The sequence below is a fragment of the Hirundo rustica genome, chromosome 5 (assembly GCF_015227805.2).
Source record: "Hirundo rustica isolate bHirRus1 chromosome 5, bHirRus1.pri.v3, whole genome shotgun sequence".
Taxonomy (NCBI): domain Eukaryota; kingdom Metazoa; phylum Chordata; class Aves; order Passeriformes; family Hirundinidae; genus Hirundo; species Hirundo rustica.
Genome location: NC_053454.1, coordinates 22,921,024 through 22,945,748, shown reverse-complemented (window position 1 = coordinate 22,945,748; position 24,725 = coordinate 22,921,024). Strand labels below are relative to the sequence as shown.

General features: G+C 38.8%; 1 protein-coding gene across 2 annotated transcripts in view; it reads left to right on the top strand.

The window, feature by feature from the left end:
• Positions 1 to 21,354, top strand: part of PDS5A (PDS5 cohesin associated factor A) — a 78,564-nt gene extending 57,210 nt beyond the window's left edge. Inside the window, exons 20-33 of one of the 2 annotated variants that reach the window (XM_040064177.1) lie at positions 1,357 to 1,480; positions 2,730 to 2,888; positions 3,133 to 3,201; positions 3,862 to 3,998; positions 4,697 to 4,820; positions 5,075 to 5,279; positions 5,786 to 5,900; positions 9,010 to 9,142; positions 9,750 to 9,869; positions 10,992 to 11,054; positions 14,920 to 15,059; positions 16,065 to 16,170; positions 18,618 to 18,970; positions 20,129 to 21,354. In XM_040064177.1, coding sequence (XP_039920111.1) covers positions 1,357 to 1,480; positions 2,730 to 2,888; positions 3,133 to 3,201; positions 3,862 to 3,998; positions 4,697 to 4,820; positions 5,075 to 5,279; positions 5,786 to 5,900; positions 9,010 to 9,142; positions 9,750 to 9,869; positions 10,992 to 11,054; positions 14,920 to 15,059; positions 16,065 to 16,170; positions 18,618 to 18,970; positions 20,129 to 20,132 — 1,852 coding nt within the window. In that variant the 3' untranslated portion in view covers positions 20,133 to 21,354. The other variant, XM_040064178.2, reaches the window with a different exon arrangement.
• Positions 21,355 to 24,725: the final 3,371 nt, after the last annotated feature.

The window sequence follows — 24,725 nt, the reverse complement described above, 5'->3', positions numbered from 1 at the left end:
GCTCAAGTTCTTCTTCCTTGTATAGGAGATGAATAATGGGTTTTGTACTAGTTCATGGACAAAGAACACCAGATGAATTGAGAGCCTGATGGAAGCACTGGCCATGCTCAGACAGAGCATATGGACTGTGTGTAAACTTTTAGATGTAAACATGTAAAGGTGCACGTCAACATTTCAGGTTTCACCTTTTGCAGATTTGTGTCATTTGGAGTGTGCTGAGGTGTGGTTTGTAACTGCTGCACCATGGCCTGGCAAAGACACTTTAATGTATGTGTACTTAACACCATGAAAACTGTAGGTTAGGTGTTGAAGCTTATTTTAACTGTAGGTTTTACTGAATTCTTTCCTGTTTGGGCTCTTAATCCAATTTGTGGAATCTTGGCAGGTTTGAGAAGAGATTTTTTTACTTCAGGTTACTGTTAACATGTTTCTCTGGGTCTTTGGTTTGGTTTTGGATTTCGTGGGGCTTTTGAGGAAACTGCTTGAGATTTGGTTCTTTCAATCCAGCAAGTTGCTGCTTAGCCTCCAGTTGCTGATTTTGGTTATGTAGAATGTGTCAGCGGGGTGCTGAATGATCCATGTACTGAATAGTATATTGTAGGGAAATTTTGGGGGATGTTTCTGTGTCAGACTCTTTCTAGGTAATTTTGCTTTTTCGTGTCAGTTGCTGGGTGAGTTCCAGGGTGAACCTTCCCCAGTTAGTGTCTCAGCTGTTGAGCTCTGAGGGGACAGGCTTGCCTTCCAGCATTGCCTGAGGAGGGACACTGAGCAGTCTGACCAACCTGGACCTGATTTTGGGAGTGGCTTCTGCCCTGTGCTTTCCTTCCGTGCCTTCTGATCAGCAGATAGATTGCAGGAGATTCAAATTCAAAATCTCACAACGAAGTACTTGTTCACTTGGTGTACATTTGCAATTAAAAGTTCCATTTGTAAAAGCCTGTAAACACACTCACGTTTAGTGATTATTCCTGGCTTTTACAGATTTCCTTCAGCTCTGTTGCTCCCAGGCTTGGATAGTAAGTCCAGGAATTCACCCTAGCTGGAACTGTCATGTTGCCCCCACCTTATATTTGTCTTCCTAAGTAGCTTTGTTTTGGTCATTATTTTCTTTCATGTTTGATTTTTTTTCCAGTGGGCAGTTTCCTTCTTGTGTGTGTACAGTCAGATATTCAACAAGTATTGCTAAATACAATTCTGTCCTGCTTTTTGCTTTATGATTGTGATCTTTCCTGAACAGACTTCAAAGGAATGCTTGATTTGTAAGACAGTGATGATAGATTTGTATGTGTGAAGATACTTATTTTTTTGTAGATTGCTTGTAGTAATTTTGAAGCATTCTATTTAATGTTCACACAGAACACTAATTCCAATTTTGCATCAGAAAGCAAAAAGAGGCACTCCTCATCAGGCAAAACAAGCTGTTCACTGTATACATGCTGTATTTTCAAATAAAGAAGTACAACTTGCACAGATCTTTGAGGTATGTGTTGCCTTTTTGTTTTTAAGATTTGCTTCTGTTCTTAATTGGTACTAGTAATTAAAATTAATTCCTAGTGATAACAGTTTATGAGGTCAGGAAGTCAAGAGATAAATGGTAATCATTAATTTTGCAATAGCAAGTTACTTATATTGCTGTCTTAAAATCACAATTTACTAATATTCTCATGTCTGATAAATGAAGGTTTTCCTTTTTATCTGCATGAGAGACATTTGAGGGGAGTAAGCTAAATATGCTGGCCTGATCCACAGCAAATCCCATGGAGATGCATTTAGTAGATACTAAATGGGAGATAACATCCCCTGCTTTCAAGCTGTATTGATTTGTCCAGCTTTAAGATTCTTGCACACACAGCCTTGCCTCACTAAGGCAATTAGTGCAGAGCAACTTGACTCTGAGCTCAGACATCAGCTTACTGCTCACTTACAGCTTCCTTAGACAAGTTATTAAGCAAAAAGACTTACTATACAGAGCAAAGAGTTTATTGCTAATCATGTAGTCTTTTAAATAATAACATTATTAGCCTGCACTTTTAAAGTATTTTACGTTCTTAATCTTGGCTGTCTTTGAGCCTGTGCATTATTTATAAGTGTGAAAAGCTTTGAATTAAGCTTGCAGAGTTTGATCTCTGCTTAGACTTCTGTGAGAGTGCTTGTTCCCTCCCTAATACCAGAATCCGATGCAGTGGTGTGGGGTCATACAGGAATTGTCCTGGTGACTGTGACCTGGAAGGAAATACTGATGGCTAGTAGAAATGTCCCTGGTGGTTTCCAAGGTTTTGGCTGCTGTTTTCTACCTTTGGGATTCAGGTTTTCACAACTTCTGAACAGAGCTGAATCAAAGTTTTTTCCCATGTCTCTGAGGTTTGAATGTGTTTCGTGTAAAAATAAGAAGAGAATATAGAATTTGCTTTGCCCTTACTTTATGTGAGATTTTTGTTTACTCTGTTGAATAGGAAATGGTATTCTTTATACTTCTGATTGCTGATTTTATTAATTCTTTAGGAAAAACAGTGAAATGCATCAGCAATACAGCAGTAAAATAAACTGTTTTAAGACATGCTAATTTATTAACTGAACAGAGGTATCTTTGAAAACAGTTGAGTGATAACCACCTCCCAAGCACGTTAGATTTTATCTTGGGTGGAGCTTCTTCATTCCAACTGTGAGGTAACTCCACCCCAACTTCATCTTTAATTTTGAATTTTTTTTTTTTCTTTTTCCTTCCTCAGCCTCTTAGTAGAAGTTTGAATGCTGATGTACCAGAGCAGCTTATAACTCCCTTGGTCTCTTTGGGTCATATTTCTATGTTGGCTCCAGACCAGTTTGCTTCTCCAATGAAATCTGTTGTTGCAAATTTCATTGTGAAAGATCTCCTAATGAATGACAGGGTAAGATTGTCTTTTTTGTAAATGCTTATGGTGCTGTTAGCCCATTATGAACTCTGTGGGGAATAGAGCTGTTTTATCAAACGAGTCCATAAAGTAATGTTCCATAAGTGGTTAGTACAGTGATAATTGCATTATAAAAGGTATTTTTGTAAAAGAAAGCCTAATCCGTGACTTTATTCTATTTTCACTTCTTCATTTTCTGTATGGATTGAACCAGTTTTTAAACTTACATGAATTTCTATAGTCAACAGGTGAGAAAAATGGAAAATTGTGGTCTCCAGATGAAGAAGTTTCTCCAGAAGTACTAGCGAAGGTGTGTTGTCCGCTGACGGCAATAATGTGTATATCTGCAATTAAAAATTTACTTTTCTTAAAGTTGTGCAATGGGGAGTATTAGAATAAATCCCTTCAAGTGTTTTTGTATTAGTCCTATTAGAATATTACTGCTTTTGTGGGTTATACACAGAACTGATAAAACTGATAGACAACAGAATGCATAGTTTCTTCACTTACTGATATTAATTATTCAGTGTTGAGAAAATAAAAAAATTCAAAAATTTTAGTTTTCCTTATAAGAAAGGTGACTTTACTTTAACTTTACTGACCTGTAAACAAATTTGAAATAAATAGACTCTGATGAATGTGAATCTAATTACTGCCATTTCTAGCAATTTTTATCTGGTTGCTCTTACTTTTAATCACGTATCAAGTATCCTGCATTCTTTGCAGATGCAAATCTGCAAAGACAGTGGACCCCCATAGTTGAAGTCTTCTGAGGTCACAAATACTGCTTCTTCTTTTTTCACCCTAAATATTTACTGCTTCATTCTGTTCCTTTAAGAATGTATCAGCTCTAATACACAGAAATCTATAGGAATTTCCATTTGACAACTAGGTTCAATTTCAATTAGGTTTTAGTAACTCAACTAACTTTGTCAAGTAAGTTGATTGTTGATTTGCTTGTATGCAATAGGTGCAAGCAATTAAACTTTTGGTGCGCTGGTTGTTGGGTATGAAGAACAACCAGTCAAAATCTGCAAATTCCACACTCCGGTTATTGTCAGCCATGCTCGTCAGTGAAGGAGACTTGACAGAACAGAAGCGCATCAGGTCAGGTTTTGTTCCTTGCAGGCTTCCCTAAATTTTGTTGTAGAAATTCAGAGAACGTTGGTTCTTTCAGAGTGCTTGTGAAATGTTAAGGTAGCACAGTGTTGGCTACGGATCTAATCAGTGTAGTCATAGAAGGATTGGAGTGGTAGCATGAAATTAGATGCTTCCTTTAGAGTATCTGTACTCCCTTTCTTGCAATTTGCTAATACGTACAGAGTTCCAAATGAGATTATTTTCCTAGTAAAAGACATTGTAGAGAGTAAAACACCTGCAGAGGTATCTTTAAAAACGATTGAGTGATAACCTCCCAAGGACGTTAGATTTTTTTCGTGGATGGAGCTTCTTCATTCCAACTGTGAGGTAACTGCACCTCAACTTCATCTTGAGGGTGAAGGAAGGAAAGAGAAAAACTGGCAAAAGTGTTGCTTTCATTTAGACAGTGATAGGAAAACAAGAAACTTGACTCATCTAATTTCATTGTTTTACTGGAAGCAGAGTTTTTTTGTAGGGAAAGTAAAGCCCTTGGTTTTTCACAAATTTGGTAGGGTTAATTTAGCTTGGTCTAGAGCTATGTTACAGGGACTTCACTGATTGGTCATTGATCTTGTAAAAAGAAGAAATTGAGACATGCAGCTAATTTAAGGATAGTTGAGGTGAGCTGGGATTAATTATTTGGGTTTTTTCTCTGTCATGTTTAGTAAATCAGATATGTCTCGACTGAGATTAGCTGCTGGTAGTGCAATAATGAAGCTTGCACAGGAACCCTGTTACCATGAAATAATTACCCCAGAACAGTTCCAGCTCTGTGCACTCGTCATTAATGTAAGTAACCGCATTAGAATTGAAGCGACCCTTAATTGAGTTCTGAGTCCCTGTGTCTGAGCTTTTGTTGCTGCTACACTGAGTATATTCTGTTTCTCACTGCAGCTTTCACAAGAGTCACTGAAGTTTTAATTTCAAATGTTTATGCTGCTGCTCCTGTTCATATTTTTAAAAAGTCTTCTCATAATTCCACCTTGAATGCCTTTTTTAAGACCAGGATTTTGATTGCACTTCTATGGTTTGTGTTGCTGTAGGATGAGTGCTACCAAGTGAGGCAGATATTTGCCCAGAAGCTGCATAAGGCACTTGTGAAATTACTGCTCCCTTTGGAATATATGGCAATCTTTGCTTTGTGTGCCAAAGACCCTGTGAAGGAGAGAAGAGCGCATGCCAGACAGTGCTTGCTCAAAAACATCAGTATTCGAAGAGAATATATCAAGCAGAATCCCATGGCTAATGGTTAGTATTTCAGTAAAATTGTTAAGAATACAATAGTACTAAACTGGAAAGAATAATTATTAAACCTTAAGCAGCAATTGGCTTTTCTAAAGAAACACTAGATAAGTTTAATCTGTTTCCTCATCTTTCTATTAGACACATTCAAATCAAAATTTACCTAGTTCAGTACTAGCATAAACCATAAAATGCTCCTCTGACCATTGCTGAGAATTATGGATGTCAAATACAATGCTCTTATGGTTGTAGTTGTTCTGCTCAAAAAATAATATTTGTGTCCTGCTATTTTTAGGCTCTATGACCTTCTTCCTGAAGTAAGACCAAGTGGTTTTGTAGTAGTAAAACCTGTTCATTTATTTTTAATGGTTCATTAAAGGTAAAGACTGTAGGAAGAAAATGCAAGTCAAAATTTTACATTTCATGTTTGAAAAAATTGTATTTAAAAAGGTCTTTCTTACGGTGCAGATGTACGTGTGTAATATAGAAGCAATTTTTTGTTGTTACTGTAGAAAAATTGCTGTCCTTGCTGCCTGAATATGTGGTACCATATATGATTCACTTACTGGCACATGATCCAGATTTCACAAAACCTCAGGATGTTGATCAGCTTCGTGATGTCAAAGAGTAAGTGTCAAATGATTCTAGAATTCTTATGCTGAGAATTTTTCTGCACTTGGAGAGATTCTGATTAGGAAGAGGAAAATCTAATTAGGAAGAAGAAATATTTGTTCTATCAACAGTATCTTGCAAACCAGTAAATGGAGAAAACAGAAATACGAAACACTTCAACCATGGGAAGAAGGCATCAACAGCTGCTTAGCAGTGCAGTCTGGAAGCCCAAATGGTGACCTGTAGGTTGTACTGTAGTATACCACATTAGTGAGTTATGTACCCTTCGATTAAAGTTGTGATTTTAGAGTCTTGTGTTTGTGCCTAGGAGTATTTATAGGATGTCAAGTAATGTTAGTTCCAATATTTTGGAACTTTCAAAATAGAGCACTTTTCCAAAACTTGAAAACACTGAGGCTGGGTAAGTCCTGCCTCACTGGAAACTTACTTTCCCCTTCCTATGCAAGCCTACTAAAACTCATTCTAAGTTTGCTGCTGACTTACTATTTGCACAATACATCAGCAGTACAGGCTTAGTACTTCTTAATGTATTCAGCAGAGATTACTGTATACAGTCATACAATTTTATTGCTATTATAAGATTACTGTACACAATACAGTCATATTTTGCAGGAGTTTGTTCTGTGTTGTTTCCATATTCAGACCTTCTTGTGTGCCTCAAATAATATTTCACATCTTCTTTTGCTCCTATGTGTTGCAGTGAATTTTAAAATTTTAAAAAATAGTTAACAGTTAAAAATTGTTAAAGTATGTTGTCTCTCCCACCATACAGCTCTGGTTTTAGTGTTTTGTGTTTTTGTTGTAGTTATTTTTGATGAAACTGAGCTTCGTTGGTTTTGTATTAGGCATGTATAACCACATACTACAGTATATATCATCTGAAAAGCAGTTCTTTTTTGGCACCAGTGGACTAGTTCAGATCTTAATACTTTTTGCGCTTTGACTTCTGACAGTCCAAGTCTGATTCTTTCTCTAAATGAAGAGCTTGGTGTGTTCTGATTTCTGAGCTTCTTGGTTCACACCTGGTCAGACCTGAAGCCAGTGAAGATTTTTTACCTTATCAACAAGTCTGCATTTTGTCCCAGCACTCCCTGTTCCTGGCAACGTGTGAAAGCATCCTCCAGCATGTGCTTTATCCAAAATGCATGGGAACAAGTTCTGATTTGCAGTCACCGAGTTAATACTTCCTTTGAGAAGCACTTTCTAGTGTGCAGAGCTTTTTTGGATGCTCCTTGTATAGCTTTTCTTTGTTGTCAAATTTCCTCCCTCACGTTTGTCACAGACTGGCTGAGCTAGCCAGAAGGTACTGCTCCAAACAAAGAAATACTCTGTAGGGGAATTTTGGCAGGAATACTTCCCTGAAGAGTCTCCTGAAATGAGGGGTTTTTTTTTTTTTTCCATTTAATGTGATACAGTGTTTCTTTTAACAGCTCTGAGTGTCTTAGTGTTTACTTTAAAGTGTTAACATAGGTGCTTGCAAAGTTGGAAAAACAGGCTTTGCAGTGTTTTGTAGGTTCATATTGGTTTACGTGGTTTGGATACAGTGGTGTACAGTAAATGCATGCTTAACAGTTCCTGGACCATAATCTGCAATACTTACTGTTACTGATGAGGATTTTTAAGCTTATCAGGGTTATATGTGGGGTTGGTTGTTTTTTGTCTTTATACTGTCTCAAGTAACTCTCTCGTCGTAATTCGTATTCTGAAATTACTGAAATGGATACAAAGAATGACTTCGTGTGACTGTGTTCCTCTAGGTGCATATTTTTTTACATAAAATCCCACTGGTGTTTTTTGGACAGGTCTTGTTCAAAGTTGATAATTATTTATGCAGTATACTGACTTAGTGAGGAAGCCAAGCTATTGAATTTGACTTGAGTTACTGAACAGGGATTACCAGAGTATAGTATATTCTCAGTAGGAATCTTGAGGTGACACTGGATTTTGCAGAACCTGGGTTAGGGTGGTATGTTACTGCTCCTGTATTCATCCTATTCATGTCCTTGAAAATAGTGGAGCGGTGGAAGTAAAGCTATCTAACAGATTTATTTACTATAGCCTTTGTAGCTCTTGGATGCAAATCAGACTAGAAACATCTTAGTTTCTTGAACATCAGATAGCTCTGTAAGTATTTTGATGGTGCATGAGCCTCTGAGCTTTTGAGAGAAATGTTCCTTCATCGCTTTCATTACAGTTTGTATCAGGTAAGAAGATGGGGGCTTTTGTGAACAGGGAATTTTAATGTTCAGTCATCCCGTTTTTCTTGGGTTTTATTGCTTCTTTCTACAAAACAATCTCTCTTCCGAAGCTTCGGAATTAAATTAGCTACTGGCAAAGCCTGCGTTTCTCAGAACCACCTGTATGTCTTTCCCAACTAAGTACTATTTTACCATATTGTACCCTCTAACCATATGCAGTGGTGGAGCTTGGTAGCAAGTGATAGTATGGATGGAGCAGTTGTGCTTTATATCATAATTGACAAATTTTTAAAACAAACTCACAGTCAAAATAAAACGTAGGCTCACTATAAATAATCTAGATTTAAAGAAAGAAACCTAGGAAAGCTAATTCCAGGACATCTTACGTGGGAGAATTTTCCTCCCTTTTGGAACATTAACAAGAATCTGACCTGCTTTTTGGATCTCCTCTCCTATTTGAACTGCAGTATTAATCCACCTCATACAGATAACTGTCTAGCAGCAGCAGGATTTGTTTTAAGTCAGCCTTGAGTGTGCTCTTGATACATTGTTGATAGAGACAGGGTGCTCAAGCTAATGATTACAGAATTACATTTGGGTGAAATTCCTGTTTCTGTTCATATGTGGAAGAGGAAAAAGTTGATTGGCTGCGCAGTATTTACAGATGTAATAATAAGCACACTAATTTGGCAGGTTTACTCTAAGGAGTACAATTAAGACTGTGTGTGGTAAACGTCTAGACTCTGTTCACACCATTATATGATGTTATCTCTTTGTCTTCAAATTGATTTTGGTTTCTTAAGAAAAAGCTAGTACAGCTATCAAAATTCTGTAAAGTTTGTTGTATATAAGAGCTGTAGTATAAAATCTGGAGTGTAATTGCTTGTGGTTTTATGGCTTTTTAGGTGCCTGTGGTTCATGCTTGAAGTTTTAATGACAAAGAATGAAAACAATAGCCATGCCTTCATGAAAAAGATGTCAGAAAACATCAAGCTTACCCGAGATGCTCAGTCTCCTGATGAGCCAAAGGCCAATGAAGTAAGAAATGCAGTTTGAGTTTAGTGCTGGGTGCTGAGCTGAGGGTTTCACATGCAGGATTTGCAGGGTCTGAAAGACCTAGCTCTGACATTTTTATGGTTTATTAGTGACACTGCTAATTGCAGGCACTCTCTGTATGTTTCCAATCTCATTCGTGCAAAACCTTGCTGACCTCAGCCAGTACATAATACCTGTAATTTTGAAAATACTCCTCTTACTGCCTGCCTTATTTCAACAATTGCCTAGTTTCCTGACTTAAGTATCTTCTGCTGTTGAGGGAAAAAATATTGCATTATACAGCTACTGGTAAACCCATTAGTTTCTAGCAGAGATGAGAAACCATTTAAGGTGATTTGATTGAGCAAGAGCTTCAATTGTACAGCATAGTAATGTAAAGTATACTAGATTTTATAAATAGTATCATACAAAAAATTAGGATTTCTCCATTTTTAAGACCCAGCAGTATGGTTAATGATATAATTACAAAATATGTCCTTAGTGGTGGCTATTTGAACACATAGTTTAAACTTTTTAAAGTACTGCATTCTTTCTACACTGTAAAAACAATAAGTAATTCCTAAAGCATTCTTTTCTTTTTTTTCTCCAGAAACTTTACACAGTATGTGATGTAGCACTATGTGTAATCAACAGCAAAAGTGCTTTGTGCAATGCAGATTCACCGAAGGACCCTGTATTGCCAACTAAATTTTTTACACAACCTGAAAAGGTAAATCTGCGGATTTTTATTTCCAAAGTAATAAGGGGAACTTCTTTTTCTTGATGATTGAGAGCTGATTATCTCTCTAAGATATTGAGTGGGAAAATCTTTTATTATCAGCCATTATTTTTTAATGTCAGCTCTGTCCTGTGCTATGTATTATGACCATGTGACAGAAATGTTTGTAACCAGGTGAGAGCTAATTGGATTTAATGCTGATATGTCGGCACGTATTGCTGAATCATTTCATTAGTGTGTTTTACAAGTGCATCTGAATATATGAGACTATACGTATGTTCTGACTGTACATCTGAATTAGAATGCAAATCAGACAAAAAAAGGGAACATTGTTTTATGTTTCTGTCTGTCTGTAGTTGTTGGGCTATTCTGCTTGCTGTACAAGTTGATCCTCTTATTGCCGAGTAATAGCTTTGGCAAGTACAGCTGTGCTGTCAGCAGTGGAACTACTGCTCGCCAAGAGACCTACTTCTGAAAAGTGTAAAGGGAGCACAAGTAATTCTCTGGACCAGACCCGATGTCTTAGTTGTTCTGGAAAATGTACTGGCTGACATTTTTCAGTGCCCTAGACTGTTAATTAACAGCTTTTCCAGAGTCTGTTTAAGCAAAGTTTAGTTTCCTATTTAATTGTGAAATGTGAGATGCCATGTGACAGTGAGCTGGTGCCTTTATCCAGTTACAGGATTTCGGTCTGTGTCAAACTCTGATACTCAGAGTGACAAAGGTAGCAATTTTCAGCTTGTTTAGAGAAGATGCCTCCTCTTTTCCTCTGTTAGGAATTCCCATTAAAAATGTGCAAGTGAACAAATAGGGAGAGCAGTTTTGCATCATTTCAAACAATTCATGGTCACTTTAGAAGGAGAAATGTTCATCCCAATTTCAGGTATGGCATACTGCCATTCAGTAATGCTTACTGTAAATCTCCACCAAAATACAAGTTTGACCTATCTTTATTAGACTGATTAATTGGTCAGCAGGTTGTATGGTGTGATGTATGTGTAACACTTGATAGTTGCATCTAATTTGAGAAATCGGTTGAGCATATATAAAAAAAGAGGTGAGATTGAGACATCTGATTGAGACAAACTGATTTTTAATTTCTTTTTTATGCAGGATTTCTGCAATGACAGGAATTACATTTCAGAAGAGACAAGGGTTCTTCTTTTGACAGGAAAGGTACTCTATTTTGACAAGTTGCAAGTCTTTGAATATTACTTGTGATTTTTAAAATATTCTGGACTACATTAGTTTATAAATCATATTAAGAGTTTGTGTACAGTAATTTGTGACTCCTTTATTTGATGACATATGATCCTTGAACATACTGCCTTGATGAGTACACAACACCAAGTTTGTTATCTGTACGCTGATGTACAGGTTCTTGATTACAGTTTCATCTATTAGTGAAATAAGCTTGGGGTAAAGTTATGATGCATATAGAGAATTGTGATACGACAAGCATTGGAGATCTTAAATTTTCAGTTGTAATATTTTTAATATAGCTTTTATGCAGTTAAATTCAGCTGCAAATGTCTGTGCGATTTTGAATATCTATTTCAGGGAGTCCCAGCTGGAGATACTCTGTGATTCTAACATCTTGTATTTGTAAAGGGGAAAGCACCTCTGGGAGAGGCTTTCCAAAATATAATGCAGAATTAGGTTCAATACAACAGTAGGAAATACCACAGAATCGTTAAGGTTGGAAAAGACCTCCAAAATCATCGATTCCAGCCATTGACCAAACCAGCTAACCATAGTGCTAAATGCCATGATGAGTGTTTCTCACTCCAGTGAGAGTGACTCCACTACATCTTTGGCCAGTCTATTCCAATGCCTGACAGTCCTTCCAGTGAAGAAATTTTTCCTGGTTTTTGACCTTAACCTCCCCTGGCACAGCTTGTAGCCATTGCTGCTTTCCTGTCTTTAGCTGACTGGGAGAAGTGGCTGCTTGCCACCTGGCTACAGCCTCCTTTCAGGCAGTTGTAGAGAGTTTTAAGCACCCCCAGCTCCCTCAGCTGCTCTTCATAAGACTTTTCTTCCAGACCCTTCCCCAGCTCCATTGCCCTTCTCTGGACTTGCTCCAGCCCGTCAGTGTCCTTCCAGTGAGGGACCCAGAATGAGGAAGAGGATTCAAGGTGTGGCCTCACCAGTGCTGAGTAGAGAGGGACAGTCACTGTCCTGGTCCTGCTATCACTGACACAGGCCAGGATGCCATTGGCCTTCTTGGCCACCTGGGCCCACACTGGTTCATGTTCAGCCAGCTGTGAACCAGCTCTCCCAGGTCCTTTTCCGCTGGGCAGCTTTCCAGCCGCTCTGCCCCAGCCTGTAGCACTGCCTGGGCTTGTTGTGACCCAAGTGCAGGACCTGGCAGGGAGCCTTGTTGAACCTCGTAGCACTGGCCTTGGCCCATTGATCCAGCCTGTCCAGGTCCTTTTGCAGAGCCTTCTGCCCTCCAGCAGACAGTGCTGCCACTCTCTTGGTGTCGTCTGTGAACTGACTGAGGGGCACTCAATCCCCTCGTCCAGATCACCAGTAGAGATACTAAAGAGGATTGGCCCTAACATTGCTCCCTGGGGAACACCAGTGGTGACCAGCCACTGCTGCATGTAGCACCCTTCACCACCACTCTGGGCCTGACCACCCAGCCAGTTCTTAACCCAGTGAAGAGTGTACCTGTCCAAACCATGTGCTGCCCAGCTTCTCCAGGAGGCTGCTTTGGGAGACAGCATTAAAGGCTTTACTGGAGTCCGGGTAGACTACATCCACAGCCTTTCCTCATCCACTAGGTAGGTCATCTGGTAATAAAAGGAGATCAGGTTGGTCAAGCAGGTCCCATTTTTCCTAAATCCATGCTGGCTGGGCCCAGTCTCCTGGTTGTCCTGTACACATCGTGTGCAGGACACTCAAGATAACCAGTCTTCAAGATCATCCATAACCTTCCTGGCCACCAAGATCAGGCTGACAGCCCTGTAGATCTCCCAGATCCTCCTCCTGGCCTTCTTGTAGATTGGCATCACAGTGGCCAACCTCCAGTCATCTAGGACCTCTCCAGTTAACCAGGACTGATGAAAAATGATGGAGCAGCTTGGGGAGCTCTTCTGCCATCTCCCTCAGCACCCTCAGGGGATCCCATCCAGCCCCATAAACTTGTGTCTGAGTGGCTCACCAGGCCAACTACTTCCTTCTGGATTGCAGGGGATCTCTTCTGCTCCCTGTCCCTGTCTGCCAGTTCAGGGGCTGGGTCGCCTGAGTTATTACTGATCTTTCTGTTAAAGAAGAGACAAAGAAGGCATCAAGTCCCTCAGCTTTTTCCTTGTCCTTGGTTACAATGTTCCCCTCCATATCTAGTAAAGCATTGAGGTTTTCCTCTGCCCTCCTTTTGTTGTTAGTGTATTTGTAAAAACGCTTTATTATCTTCCATTGCAGTGGCCAGCTTGAGTTTTAACTGGACTATTGATGTATTTATGATATATATCTTATATTTACATAATTATATGCAGAAAGGTGATTTAGAAGTAAACACTATCTCTTTGGTGTTCTCTGATACAGTTAAAACATTTTAGATCTTGCTGTGGCTGATGACTTGACCCATGTGCTCAGACAGAGTAGGCAACAGGAAGTTTTTTATTTTGTCCCTGGAGAGCAGTCAAGGAAGTTTTCGTAACTGGCATGTCACATTCTTCATGTAATTTTACATTTCCTTAGAGGCCAAGTTAATAAATTAAGACATTCTCGAGAAGGAAAAATAATTCCCATGTGTGAAAGTTACGATGGAGGAGGCAGGAGAAAGATATTACAGATGCTGGAAAACACTGGCTAGCAAAAAAATGCAACAATCTCTGTAGAAAAGGCTTATTACTGGACACATGCTCAGGGGCTACATCATCCTAGTGCTAATTCTGTGCAGTATTATTTACTTAAACGTACTATTCTTTTAATATAATTATTTATTTGCTCAGTTTACTGAGTAGCTGAATTTACTGCATGTCCAAAGAAGGAAAACAAAATGAATGAAGTGTCTGGAGTACAAGTCTTACGAGGAGCAGCTGAGGGAACTGCGGTTGTTTATCATTCCCCCCAGACAGTGTTTCTAACACAGGGCTCTGGGGTTCCCAGGGCCCATCATTGGTGTTAAAGACAGGCAAAGATGGGGTTAAATGTTACTGCTTTGTCACCTCCTGTTTGTGAGGTGACCAGCCTCATCAAGTGATGGCCCAGTGTTATCTCTGATCCTCCTTTTGTTTTTGGCATTATCTTAAAAGGTCCTTTTTGTGACCTTTATAGTACTGGCCAACTTTAATCAAGCTTTGACCACAGGAATTTTCTCCCTACAGTGGTGAACAGCATTTCTGTAGTCCTGCTATGTTGTCTGTCATTGCTTCCAGATACTGTGTACTTCTGGTTTCTGCCCAAGATCCAGAAGAAGATCTCTGCTCAGCCGGGCTAAACCTCTGCCTCACTTGCTTGGCATCTTGCACTTTGCAATTGCCCGCTCTTGTGCTTTTAGGAGATGGTTCCTAAAAAGTGACCAGTGTTCATAGATTGCAGTACCTTCAAAAACAGATTCCCGGAGCACCCAAAGTCTGCTGTACCCCATATACAGGGCCGAGGTTGTCCATAAGGTCAAGGGCAGTTGATCCAGAAAGATCCTGTAATTCCTTGTAGAATTATGGCTGGGTGGTAAATAGTAGACTCCCACAACAATATCCACTTCATTTGTTTTCCCATTCATCCTTACCTAGAGGTTCTCAACTCTAACATTTCCTAACATTTCGGCTTTCGTTGAGACTTCTCCAGCTGCTGTGCCTTCAAAGCATGAGAGAGAGAAGGGCAGTTGATGAAGTGTTCTTAAATTACAAGAAGTAAAAGGATAAACAATGTTTTTAAAGTAAAGATAAGGTTGGTAGTTCTGAACTGATTAAATTGTGATCAAGATTGTTAATCCAGAAAAAGTATTGTTAAACCATCAAACAAGTATTTGTAAAATTAGGTATATATGTGAAGTCTGCATTTTTTTAAGATTTAAACATTGTTTTTCTAGCCAAAACCAACTGGTGTATTAGGAACAGTAAACAAACCGTTATCTGCAACTGGAAGGAGACCATATATTAGGACTACAGGATCAGAGACTGGAAGCAGTGTAAACTCTGAGCTCAGCTCTTCTGCAGGAAACAGATCAAGGTATGAGAGTCCAGAATTTTTTTCATTAGCTCTTTTCTTCATGTTCTCCGCTGTGCTTGCAAGTTTTAGGACAGGAGATGATTTGGTGTGTGTGCTACATGTTTGAAGAGTGTCCTTATTTTGTCCGGTTTTAGAAAATGTAGTAGTTCTCAATAGGTAAAATCTCCATACTTGCTTTTTGGTTCAGCTTGTGTGGTTGATTGTTTGATGTATAGATTAGGATTAAGCTTGATTGGGAGCAAGAAACTTTTTTTGATACAGATGAAATACTCTGATCTATGTAAGATTAAAAATGATAAAAAGAGCTTGTTGAAGCAGGCCAGGGTCTCAGTGGAAAGGTGCAACATATGATTGTATTACTCAGTGTTTCTTCTAGCAAGCATTATTTTTATATGGATGTAGAGTTTTAAAATTTGTTGTAAATCTGGAGAAACAGTTACACTTTCAGATTTTAGTATTGTTTAATTTGGTTTGGAATTGGTCACCTGATTAAAGGGTTAAAGAAAGCAGAGAAAGTCAACTCTAGTTGCTACATTCCATAAGGGAAGTATAACTGCATTCAGAATTTGTTCTGGAAGAGTGCATGATGTAAGTTGTAATAATCTTGGTTTCTTCTTTTTTGTTCTTTTGTTTTCTGTGAAGTTGGGGCATTATTGTGTTTATTATTCTTCACTACGTTTTCCAGTATCAGCTCTTTCTATCTGGAAGAATAACACAGCCTATTATAGAGCTCTGGTCTTTAAATTTGCAAAAGTCATTATATGGTGGTGTGTCTGTGGTAAAGGATTTGGCTCAGTGACCAGCCAGTTCCTTTGAGACCTTTCCCAGTTCTGGGAAAGAAAATATAAGTGTGGACTCTGGCAAATTCAATTGTTTTTAAACTTAATTTAGCCTATTGCGCTGATTCCCCTCCGTGCCCCCTTTTTTTTACCCCCAATAATTCCAAATATTTTTCTCCTTTTCTGTGTATTTTTTGTTTTATTATATCTTCCATGATGCTCCCAGGGAACAAGGTTCAGATATATCAGAAACCGGAGTCAGTGAAAATGATGAAAATCCTGTGAGGATTATTTCAGTCACACCAGCAAAGGCAGAACCTGTGAAAAACAAGGTATGTCCAGGGATTTTATGGACTGTATGTCTAGAATAAGCTTGACATTGGGGTTTTTTCAGTACATATCATTGCAGGTGGTCTCTGAGGAACTGGTAACATCCAGCTTCATTTCATATAGTTCTGTCAAGTTTCCTAGCCTAACAGAAGGCACCTATTCTTCAAAACGGCCATTTACTTTATCCAGAGTAATTTATAGTGCTTATTTGAATGGATTCATTCTTCTTTCCTAAAATTCCAAAGTATTCCCACGTTTATTCTGCGTTTTCCAATGTAAGTAACAGTGAGCCTGGGATTCAGAGGGGAAGTTTACCCCTGTAGTAGTCTTAACTGAAATTACTGCCAAGAAAATGTCAAGTGGTCCTACAGGATGAAATAAGCATCTAACTTTTTAATTTTTTCACAACTACAATCTTAATTAAACTATTAAAAATATATTGTATGGTTCATCCCTCCTTTCATTAAAGAGAACACCATGTGTAAATCATAATGATTTTTTAAGTTACAAAACATACAGTAGCATGAATTTTAACACAGTTGAGTCCTGCAGCTGGGACAGATTAAACTCAAACAGCTACAACATGCTGGGATCTGCCTGGCTGGAGTGCAGGTTGGCTGGGAAGGACCTGGGAGACCATCCCCAGTGGATAACCAGCAGAGCATGAGCTGGCTCTGTGCCTTGGCTGCAGTGAGGGCAGCAAGCTGAGTAGTGTCCTGAGTAGTCAGCACATAAAGGGTTGTGGTTATTCCACCTCATTTGGCATGCATTAGGCCATACCTGGAATACTGTGTCCTCCTCAGTTTGATGCAGATACTGGAAAACTGGATAGGGCCTTGCAGAGGGCACCAAGATAATTGAGGTGTAGAGAAGTTGCTGTGTGAAGAAAGGGGTTGAAGTGTTGGGTTTGTGCAGCTTAGAGAAGAGAAGCCTTGGAGAGGATCAATCAGTCTTTCAATATTTAAAAAGTATTTATGGAAAGGATGGATGGAAGGAAGTATTCTCAAGGCTGCATGCTGGAAGGACAAAAGGCTACTGGAAGAAGTTACTTCAGGGGAAATTCTGTCTGGATGCAAGCAGGAAAAAAATACCAAAAAAAGTCTACATTGTTGAGAAACACTGGAGCAGACTGTCCAGAAAAGTGGTGGATTATCAGTGTTCATGGCTTGACTTTGTTGAGGCCCTGGATAACCACTGAGGCCCCACTGCCAACAGGTTTGACAAGATGGTTTTTGAAGATAGCTTCCAACCTAGATGATTCTTTGATTTCAAATAGATTTTTGTAATAATGTAGGGATACATAGAACATTTTAAGAAGCTATATATCTGCTCAATCTCTTTTTATTAGATGAAATCAGGGTAATAAGCAGGTGTTTTGTATTTGTATCATCACATAGAAAAGCTAGGCAAAGCACATAAAAAGTAAATCTTCAAAAATGCTTTCTAGGTCCTTGAAGTTGAGGTTTCAGAGCATCTGTAAAGTTCATATGAATAGCAATTGTGTCTATTGTGAAGCTGCTGGAACAGTAGTGAAGATTAGAGGTTGCCTGGCTCATTTGAACACAAGAAATAATAGTGGAATATTTAACAAAAAAAGTCCTTGGTTCAGATACAACACTTAAAATAGTGACATTGGTTTGTTTGAAACTGCTGAGTCATCCCAGCCAGACTTCTTCAGTATCCTTTTGTCTACCCCTTCTCCCATCTGGTTTGTAAGTCAGTGTTCAGATGAAGGCTTAGCGTCCAGTTTGCTTCCTCTTGGATTCCATATGAATACTGCTCTGTGTAGAGAAGTACATTGCTAACCCTTTGTTTCACATAACCCAGACACCTCTTGGTGGTATTTAATAACTTCATTACCTTGTTCAGTGTGTTGAGAAAAACATTCATCTAGGCCATACCTATTCAGACATGAGGAAGAATTAACAAACAGAGCGAGTATCATTTTTGGTGTGATCTCACTTCTTTATTCCCTACAAGTCTTGTGTTTTTCTTTAGTGGCACGTAGATCTTCAGTAAAACTGCACCTTTACTGAATGTTGGTCTCAAAATTTGCATGTATGGAAGTAAATACTGCTGTACTGGAATAATTCTTTGGCCCCTCAGTTTTCTCCTCTCATTTGACAAAGAGACAATAAAAGGAGCTTGTCCAGAAAAACCATCATGGGAGGAGCTCATAAAGATAATTATTCTCATGGTAGCTCTCCCTCACACCATTAGAAGATACACTGGGTGCAGATACTAACATTACACACAATGTAGAAAATACTTTTGCAAGGTTAAGGTCCAAAATCCCATATAGTAAAACTTATTGCTAGGTCTAAGACCGTGTGAGGTGTTTTAATAACAATACTTAAAATTTTACAAAACTCATATTTCTGTTGGAGGTAACAATTTAGGGTTGCCTTTGGGATCCTTTTTCTTTGCATTCATGGTTTTTATTTTCTAGGAGATGAATTCTGATCAGACAACACAAGGAAATAGCACTGAACGTGGGAAAAAAAGAACAGCAACAGCATCTGGAACAGAGAATATTCATCAAAAAACAGAAGAAAAAAGCGTAGAAGAAACAGGCCCATCGCTGGCAGCAAAAACCAGAAGAGGGCGACCAACCAAACCGGAACCTCAGGGTACCACTGCAAAAAACGAGGAAACAAATAAACCACCTGTCAGGGGAAGGAAGAGGGCAGCAGCCAGCCAGGAAAGTCCAGGGAGTTTAGAGGCAGGTAATGCCAAAGCACCAAAACAGCAGGACACAGCAAAAAAGCCAGCAGCAGCACAGAGACAAATTGATCTACAGAGGTAAAAATAAATAATGAAATACACTGGGGGGGATGTGGTCCTTTCCTGTCTTGAGTCAGACCCCAAATTTACAATTATAACAACCTTATGTGTGCTTTAAGAAATCACAAATTAATCTAAAGGAAGAAAGAATCATTGGAATAGTTTCTTTTTAGAGATCTGTAAGTTGAAGATCTTGCAGAGAACCTTGAACAAAAATAGTTTAACCTTTTCTTCTCAGAGTAAGCTTTATACAGCACTGAAATGTTCTGTCAAGAGTATAGTATTTGTGTACTGCCTTGCAATGCTTGTTTAATGTGTCAAATTTCTTCAAGTCTTCAAAACAAATTGCATTATCCATAGTCTGTAATAAGCTCCTGTATCAGATAACATCTTTAAAATGTGTAATATCTCAGTGTTTCTTGGACAAAATACCAAAACGTTGTTAACGTTTTTCAGAAGCCAGGTGCTTGGAAGTGATGGAGATTCACTGTTGGAGATAGACTCAAGTTCAGAATACTCTCAAAATGCAATGGATCTTTTTAAGGCCTGTGGGAGCAGCCAGGAAGATACTGAGGATACAGAGATAGCAGAGGGAGGCTTCCTTAAGGTGTAGCAGGCGGCATCTTATATAGGACAATTCTCTGTTTTTACTTCTTTATTTTAGTTTATACAGTAAGAAATCAAAGAAATTCGTGTGTAAAAAAAGCTCTGTCCAGTAGGTTTTTTGCTTTTAAGTAGTCATGTACAAGTTACTGTAAATAGTTGGAAAATATCTGAATTAGTGCCTGTTCTGAAGTAAAATGGGCTATTTTTATAAACCTTGGTAATTACAGTTAATTAGATCAAGTTACTGTTTGTAATCTCTGATTCCAGTGAAAGCAGTGGATAACTTTATATTTATGCTGAAAGAACATTGCTTGTTTTTGAAATTACAAAATGCACAATTCGAATTGTGTAATTCAAGTTTATCAGGAAGTTGTGCTATACAATAAGGAAATTCAGTTGTATTCAATTAATGGTGTAATTATTGAGAAGATAGATGGAGTTGGAAGAATCACAGTATAAAGAGTGTAAAAGCTAAAATGTAAACAATATTTGATAGGATTTTGATTCAGAATCACTTGTAATTTCCCTGTCCTTACAATTAACTTTCATTTCTTTTCTCCCCACATAAAGGTAAAAAGAAAACTAGCTCGAAAAGGGAGGAAATGAAGGCCAAATAAAGGCATGCTCCAAGCTTCTGCAAAAACTAGGATTCAGAATTTCCTGTACAGGAACTGAAATTACTTCAAAACACACAGCTTTCAGCTCTGAAACCAGAAGGAAAACTATGCTTCCCTTTCACATGAAATTAATCCTTCTCAATGGAAATGTAAAGCAGAAACTCTTGAGAAAGAGGCTAAAAGCATCTGTACTTATTTCCCCAGAGACTTTTTTTATGAAAAGTCAATAATTAAGCAAATTGCTTAACACTTGGTTCCAGTTCCTGCATTCTGGAGTTTAAAAGTGTATTTACACCATTAACTTTCATGCTGCATTTTTTTTTTAAAGAAAGTCAGAGAAGGTCCTTACACTGACATTGAAAATTCATTATCCTAGAGCCAGGTATTCCCATGTTTCACAGAAAAGGTAGAAGTCTACTGAATGGATTTTAAACAAGACTAGAGTTAAAAAAAAAAAAACACAAAAAAAACCCCCACACAATTTTTTTTTTTTGCTTTACTTTTGGAGACTGTTTTATGTATAATTCTTTCTGCCTGCCTACTTTTCTGCAAAAATAAGATGTACAGATTTCAGTTCCCTGCTATGAAAAGTCATGTGGTGGCAATTTTATAAATGTTGCTTTCTGATTTTTATCAGAGTGGGAAAGTAATCACTTAAAATTATTATTAATTCGCAAGTAGACATTTCATTTTTTAATTTTCCCTCCATTTTAGTTTAATATAATTTGCAATAAATGTACATATTGATGTTTGTTTTATAAAAACATATATCACTTTTAAGTGTTTTTACTCCTGCGGTTCTGTTGGAATATTCTAAATTTTAAAGGAGTAAAGACAGTCCAGCATTTGATTTTATAATGTTTGTCACCAGATTTTTATTATTGATGTAAAGAAAAAAAAAAATCAGTTTTTAAAAATAGTTGGACTTTGGCAGCTTTGTAAGGAAAGTTGGAAATGTTTAGGATTGCTCTCAATTTTAAGCATTGTGCTGATTGGAAGTAAGTCTGTTTTGCATTTTGTCTTCCTGTCCAGGCTCATTTTTTAATGTTTATTTTAGAAGATTGTTGCATCAATATTATGTTTCCTGGCATTGTTCAGCATAGATACAGTGTACACTTTTATGTACACATGATGATCATATTTAAGTTTGTTGCATAAAATAAACGCTTCTAGGTGTCACATGGTGGTCTTTTTTTAATTCTTTTTTTTCTTTCACAGAAAACTTAATTGCTGTATGTGCTGTATGGGCTTGGACATTCACAGAAGTACTGCACAGAGCGAAGGAGCTGTAATGCAGACAGTTACATAGTTAAAAAGTTAAGTTTTTTAGGTGAAGTTACAGTGCTTTATCTTGGGAAGGGGGTTGGCTTGGTCTGCAGAGTGACAGTGAAGAGTTTGCTTTGCTTCCCACTGCTTCAGTTCCCCATTTTTCTTCTGCAGATTGTTTTGAAATCCCTTGATTCACATAGAGGAGCTGGATACCGGTGGCATTAGTTAGGGATTGCTTGTGCTCCTAAAATGGGTAGGGTGCGGTTGTGTGCTCTTCAAGTCGCTCTTAGCAAGTGTACAGCTGGTGTTATTTTTCTTCTGCAGCAGGAAATCAGGCTTTGTGCATAAAGCAGTGTGTGCAGCTCCCCTTCTAAAGCAGTGCTTTGACCTGAAGGATTGGAAATGCTTTTGGCAGAGAGGAGATGCTAAAATTATTTAATTACACATCTATCAGGGGTTTGATTTCTTAAACTGAAATAATTTCACAAGGTGGATTTACTGATTGTAATGCAGTTTCTATTCAGTGCTCTGGTCAAATACTTTTCTCTCACGAAAGTTAAGAGTATTTTGGTTTAAACTGTTCTTAAAATGTTTTAGTTCAAAGTTTTCTGGTGCTACCTGAAAAAGAAACTTGCTTTTTCTTTCTTATTTCTTAGAAATAAGTTCTGGTACCCAGCGGTGTGCCTTTAACAGTAATCTGAAATCTAGATTTGACAAGTCTTGCAAGTAATTCAGATTTATTTCCAAAAGCTTTGATTTTTATGATGTGGGTAATTATTGGTGGTTTTTTTTCTTCTTTTTTATCTTTTTTGCCAGTTTTTAATTAGTTACAATGTCAAGTTACTCAATCATCATAGAATGATACAGGTTAGAAGAGGTTTCTGGAGGTTCACAGCCATGCTCAGAGCATGGTTTTCAGTTGTCATTATCCATATGGAATTGCATTGAGCTTTTTTCTCTCTGGCTTTTTTTTTTTTTTTTTTTTTTTTTTTTTAATGTGGATATCTGAGTTATTTTCATGTATTGATTATCAGTGGAGTCAGTTGGTACATTCATGTAGCAAACTATGCTGAGCATAACTGGCTGAGCCAAAATGCAGCTTACAAGAACTGCCAGAAGGGCCCCAGTGACTCTTTCCAGAAGCTGGCCCAGCGCTGGGTCCCTGGATCTGGCACCTTTGTGTCAGAGCTGCACCCCAGGCCGGGGACAGCACACAGGGGACAGCCTGGAGAAGCAGGGCAGAGAGCACAGCCACCATCCCTACACACACACAATTGATGCAGTAATGAGTATAAAACTCTGGAATGGATGGCAAAGTATTTCAAAGGAAAGGGGGGGTGGGGTGTGTGTACTTGGCCATATATATCAGTGTTCAAATATTGTACATAAAAGTGGGGACTCTCCCATTATAGTAAGGAAAACTGATGCTCAGAGTTCTTCACTTGTTAATGTGCAGTTAATAGGAATCCTAATAGAACCCAGTCATTATGGCTTTTTACCGGTGTAGGATTTAAAGGTGCTGAGGTTTCACGTTCAGTTACATAGTTAGAGCTAGGTTCTTAATCATCTTTTAAGTTCTCACCTTCATCAAAGTCTGGCTGTGTTTCTTAGCAGACGTACGTTTATTGCTGTTTCTTCCTGTCTTCTGGTGCCTGGACTGCATGACTTTCATCACAGTAAGACAAGAAAGCTGTTCTGAGAATATATTTTGTAATGTACTAAATTAAAACTCTACCACTCAACAAAACTAAATCTAAATAGTTGTTTTGGATAAAAAAATAATGTTGTCTAGAGCAATCTTAAACAAGAGGAATAACATGCACTACAAACCTTTTCTGCACATGCTGAGAAGCCCTCCAAGTTTCAGAACTGGTAACAAAATGTTATCTAAAATGTGCTTCCAGCTGTTAGATACTGAGCTCACACTGTTGGACCAAGTTCAGCATCAGACTGGCCCTTGAATGTCAAGTTAACTGATGGGGCTGTAACAGCTGAACTGTTTCCTTTAAAGATAGATTTGGGATCACCAAACATTTGCAATACACAGGAAACTTGCTTCTTAAAGAGATCATCCATGTGAATCCTAGTTCTCTTGCCTGCAATGTTTTGTTATTGTCAGCAGTAATAGTTCCGTTTGTGCCTGAAAATCAAATCTCAAATTGGTGCTCAGGGAAATAGCCCGAGCTAAAGAAATTGGGCTCTGAAGTCTACTTGTCAGCCTGGCTGCAGGTGCACAGAGCTGATAACCAAGCATCAGTCACAGAGTGGCTGGGCTCAGCCCAGGGCACTGTATCTGGATGCAAGAACAGATTTGCACAGGGAGCAAAGTCCTTCCGTACAGCAGCACTTTGTGTCCCTTGAAGGCTTCCCCTGCTTGAATTTCTGACAGGAGGAATTCCTCATGCTGATGAGTACCCTGGGTATTCAGATGGCCAGAAGGAAGCTCAAACAATACTGAAACTTCTCCTTAAAATTCGAAGACCAACAGTAGCTTCCATTCATTAAGAGTTTTTAATCCACACATTCTGTGGATCGATTTGCCTCAGTTCCTCAAAGACAGAAAACAAGACAGAACTTCATCAGAAACAGGATTTGGAAGCGGTTGCTGACAGCCTGTCCATTTCTTGCTGCACAGTCTGAGTCAGGAGAGTGGATCCAGGATTTCCTTTTATTTCTTATTTCTAAATGAGAGACCAAAGCAGGTGAATGACACAGTAATCCCGTCAGAAATTCCTTAGCACTGTCAGTGTGGTGACCCACAGGCTGACTACTCCAACGGATCACTCCCTAGTATACTTCAGGTTCAGAATGGGAACATCTCTGGCTCAGGGGAACTTCCCAGCCCTATTTTTTGCAGTCTGAAAGGAGATGAGCAAGTTTTTGGCATGTGCACTTGTAAAGAGTGGGATCACAGCCACAGGCTTGTTGCAGTCCAGACATCCTGCTCTCTCAGGGTGAAAAAGCCAACGGCACAGCCGCATGTACTCCGCTCTGCAGCCGAACTCGTTGGCGTCACACATGCTGGAAGACGCTGTGAGCGTGTTCCTCAGAGCCCTGGTGTCCTATCAGGCAAAGGGCAATCATCATACCATTGGAAAAAATCCTCCTGCTCATCTGTTGGAAAGACCTTTCTGACTTGCAACAGAGCATCTTCTCTCTGCCTAGGGAGGGTCCTGACGCTCTTATCAGGACTGTCAGCCTGCAGTGGCCGGGTGTAGCGAGCCACCCGGAGGAAGTTAGGCTCATGGTGACCCTTCAGCTTTGGCAAGAAATGACTGAGG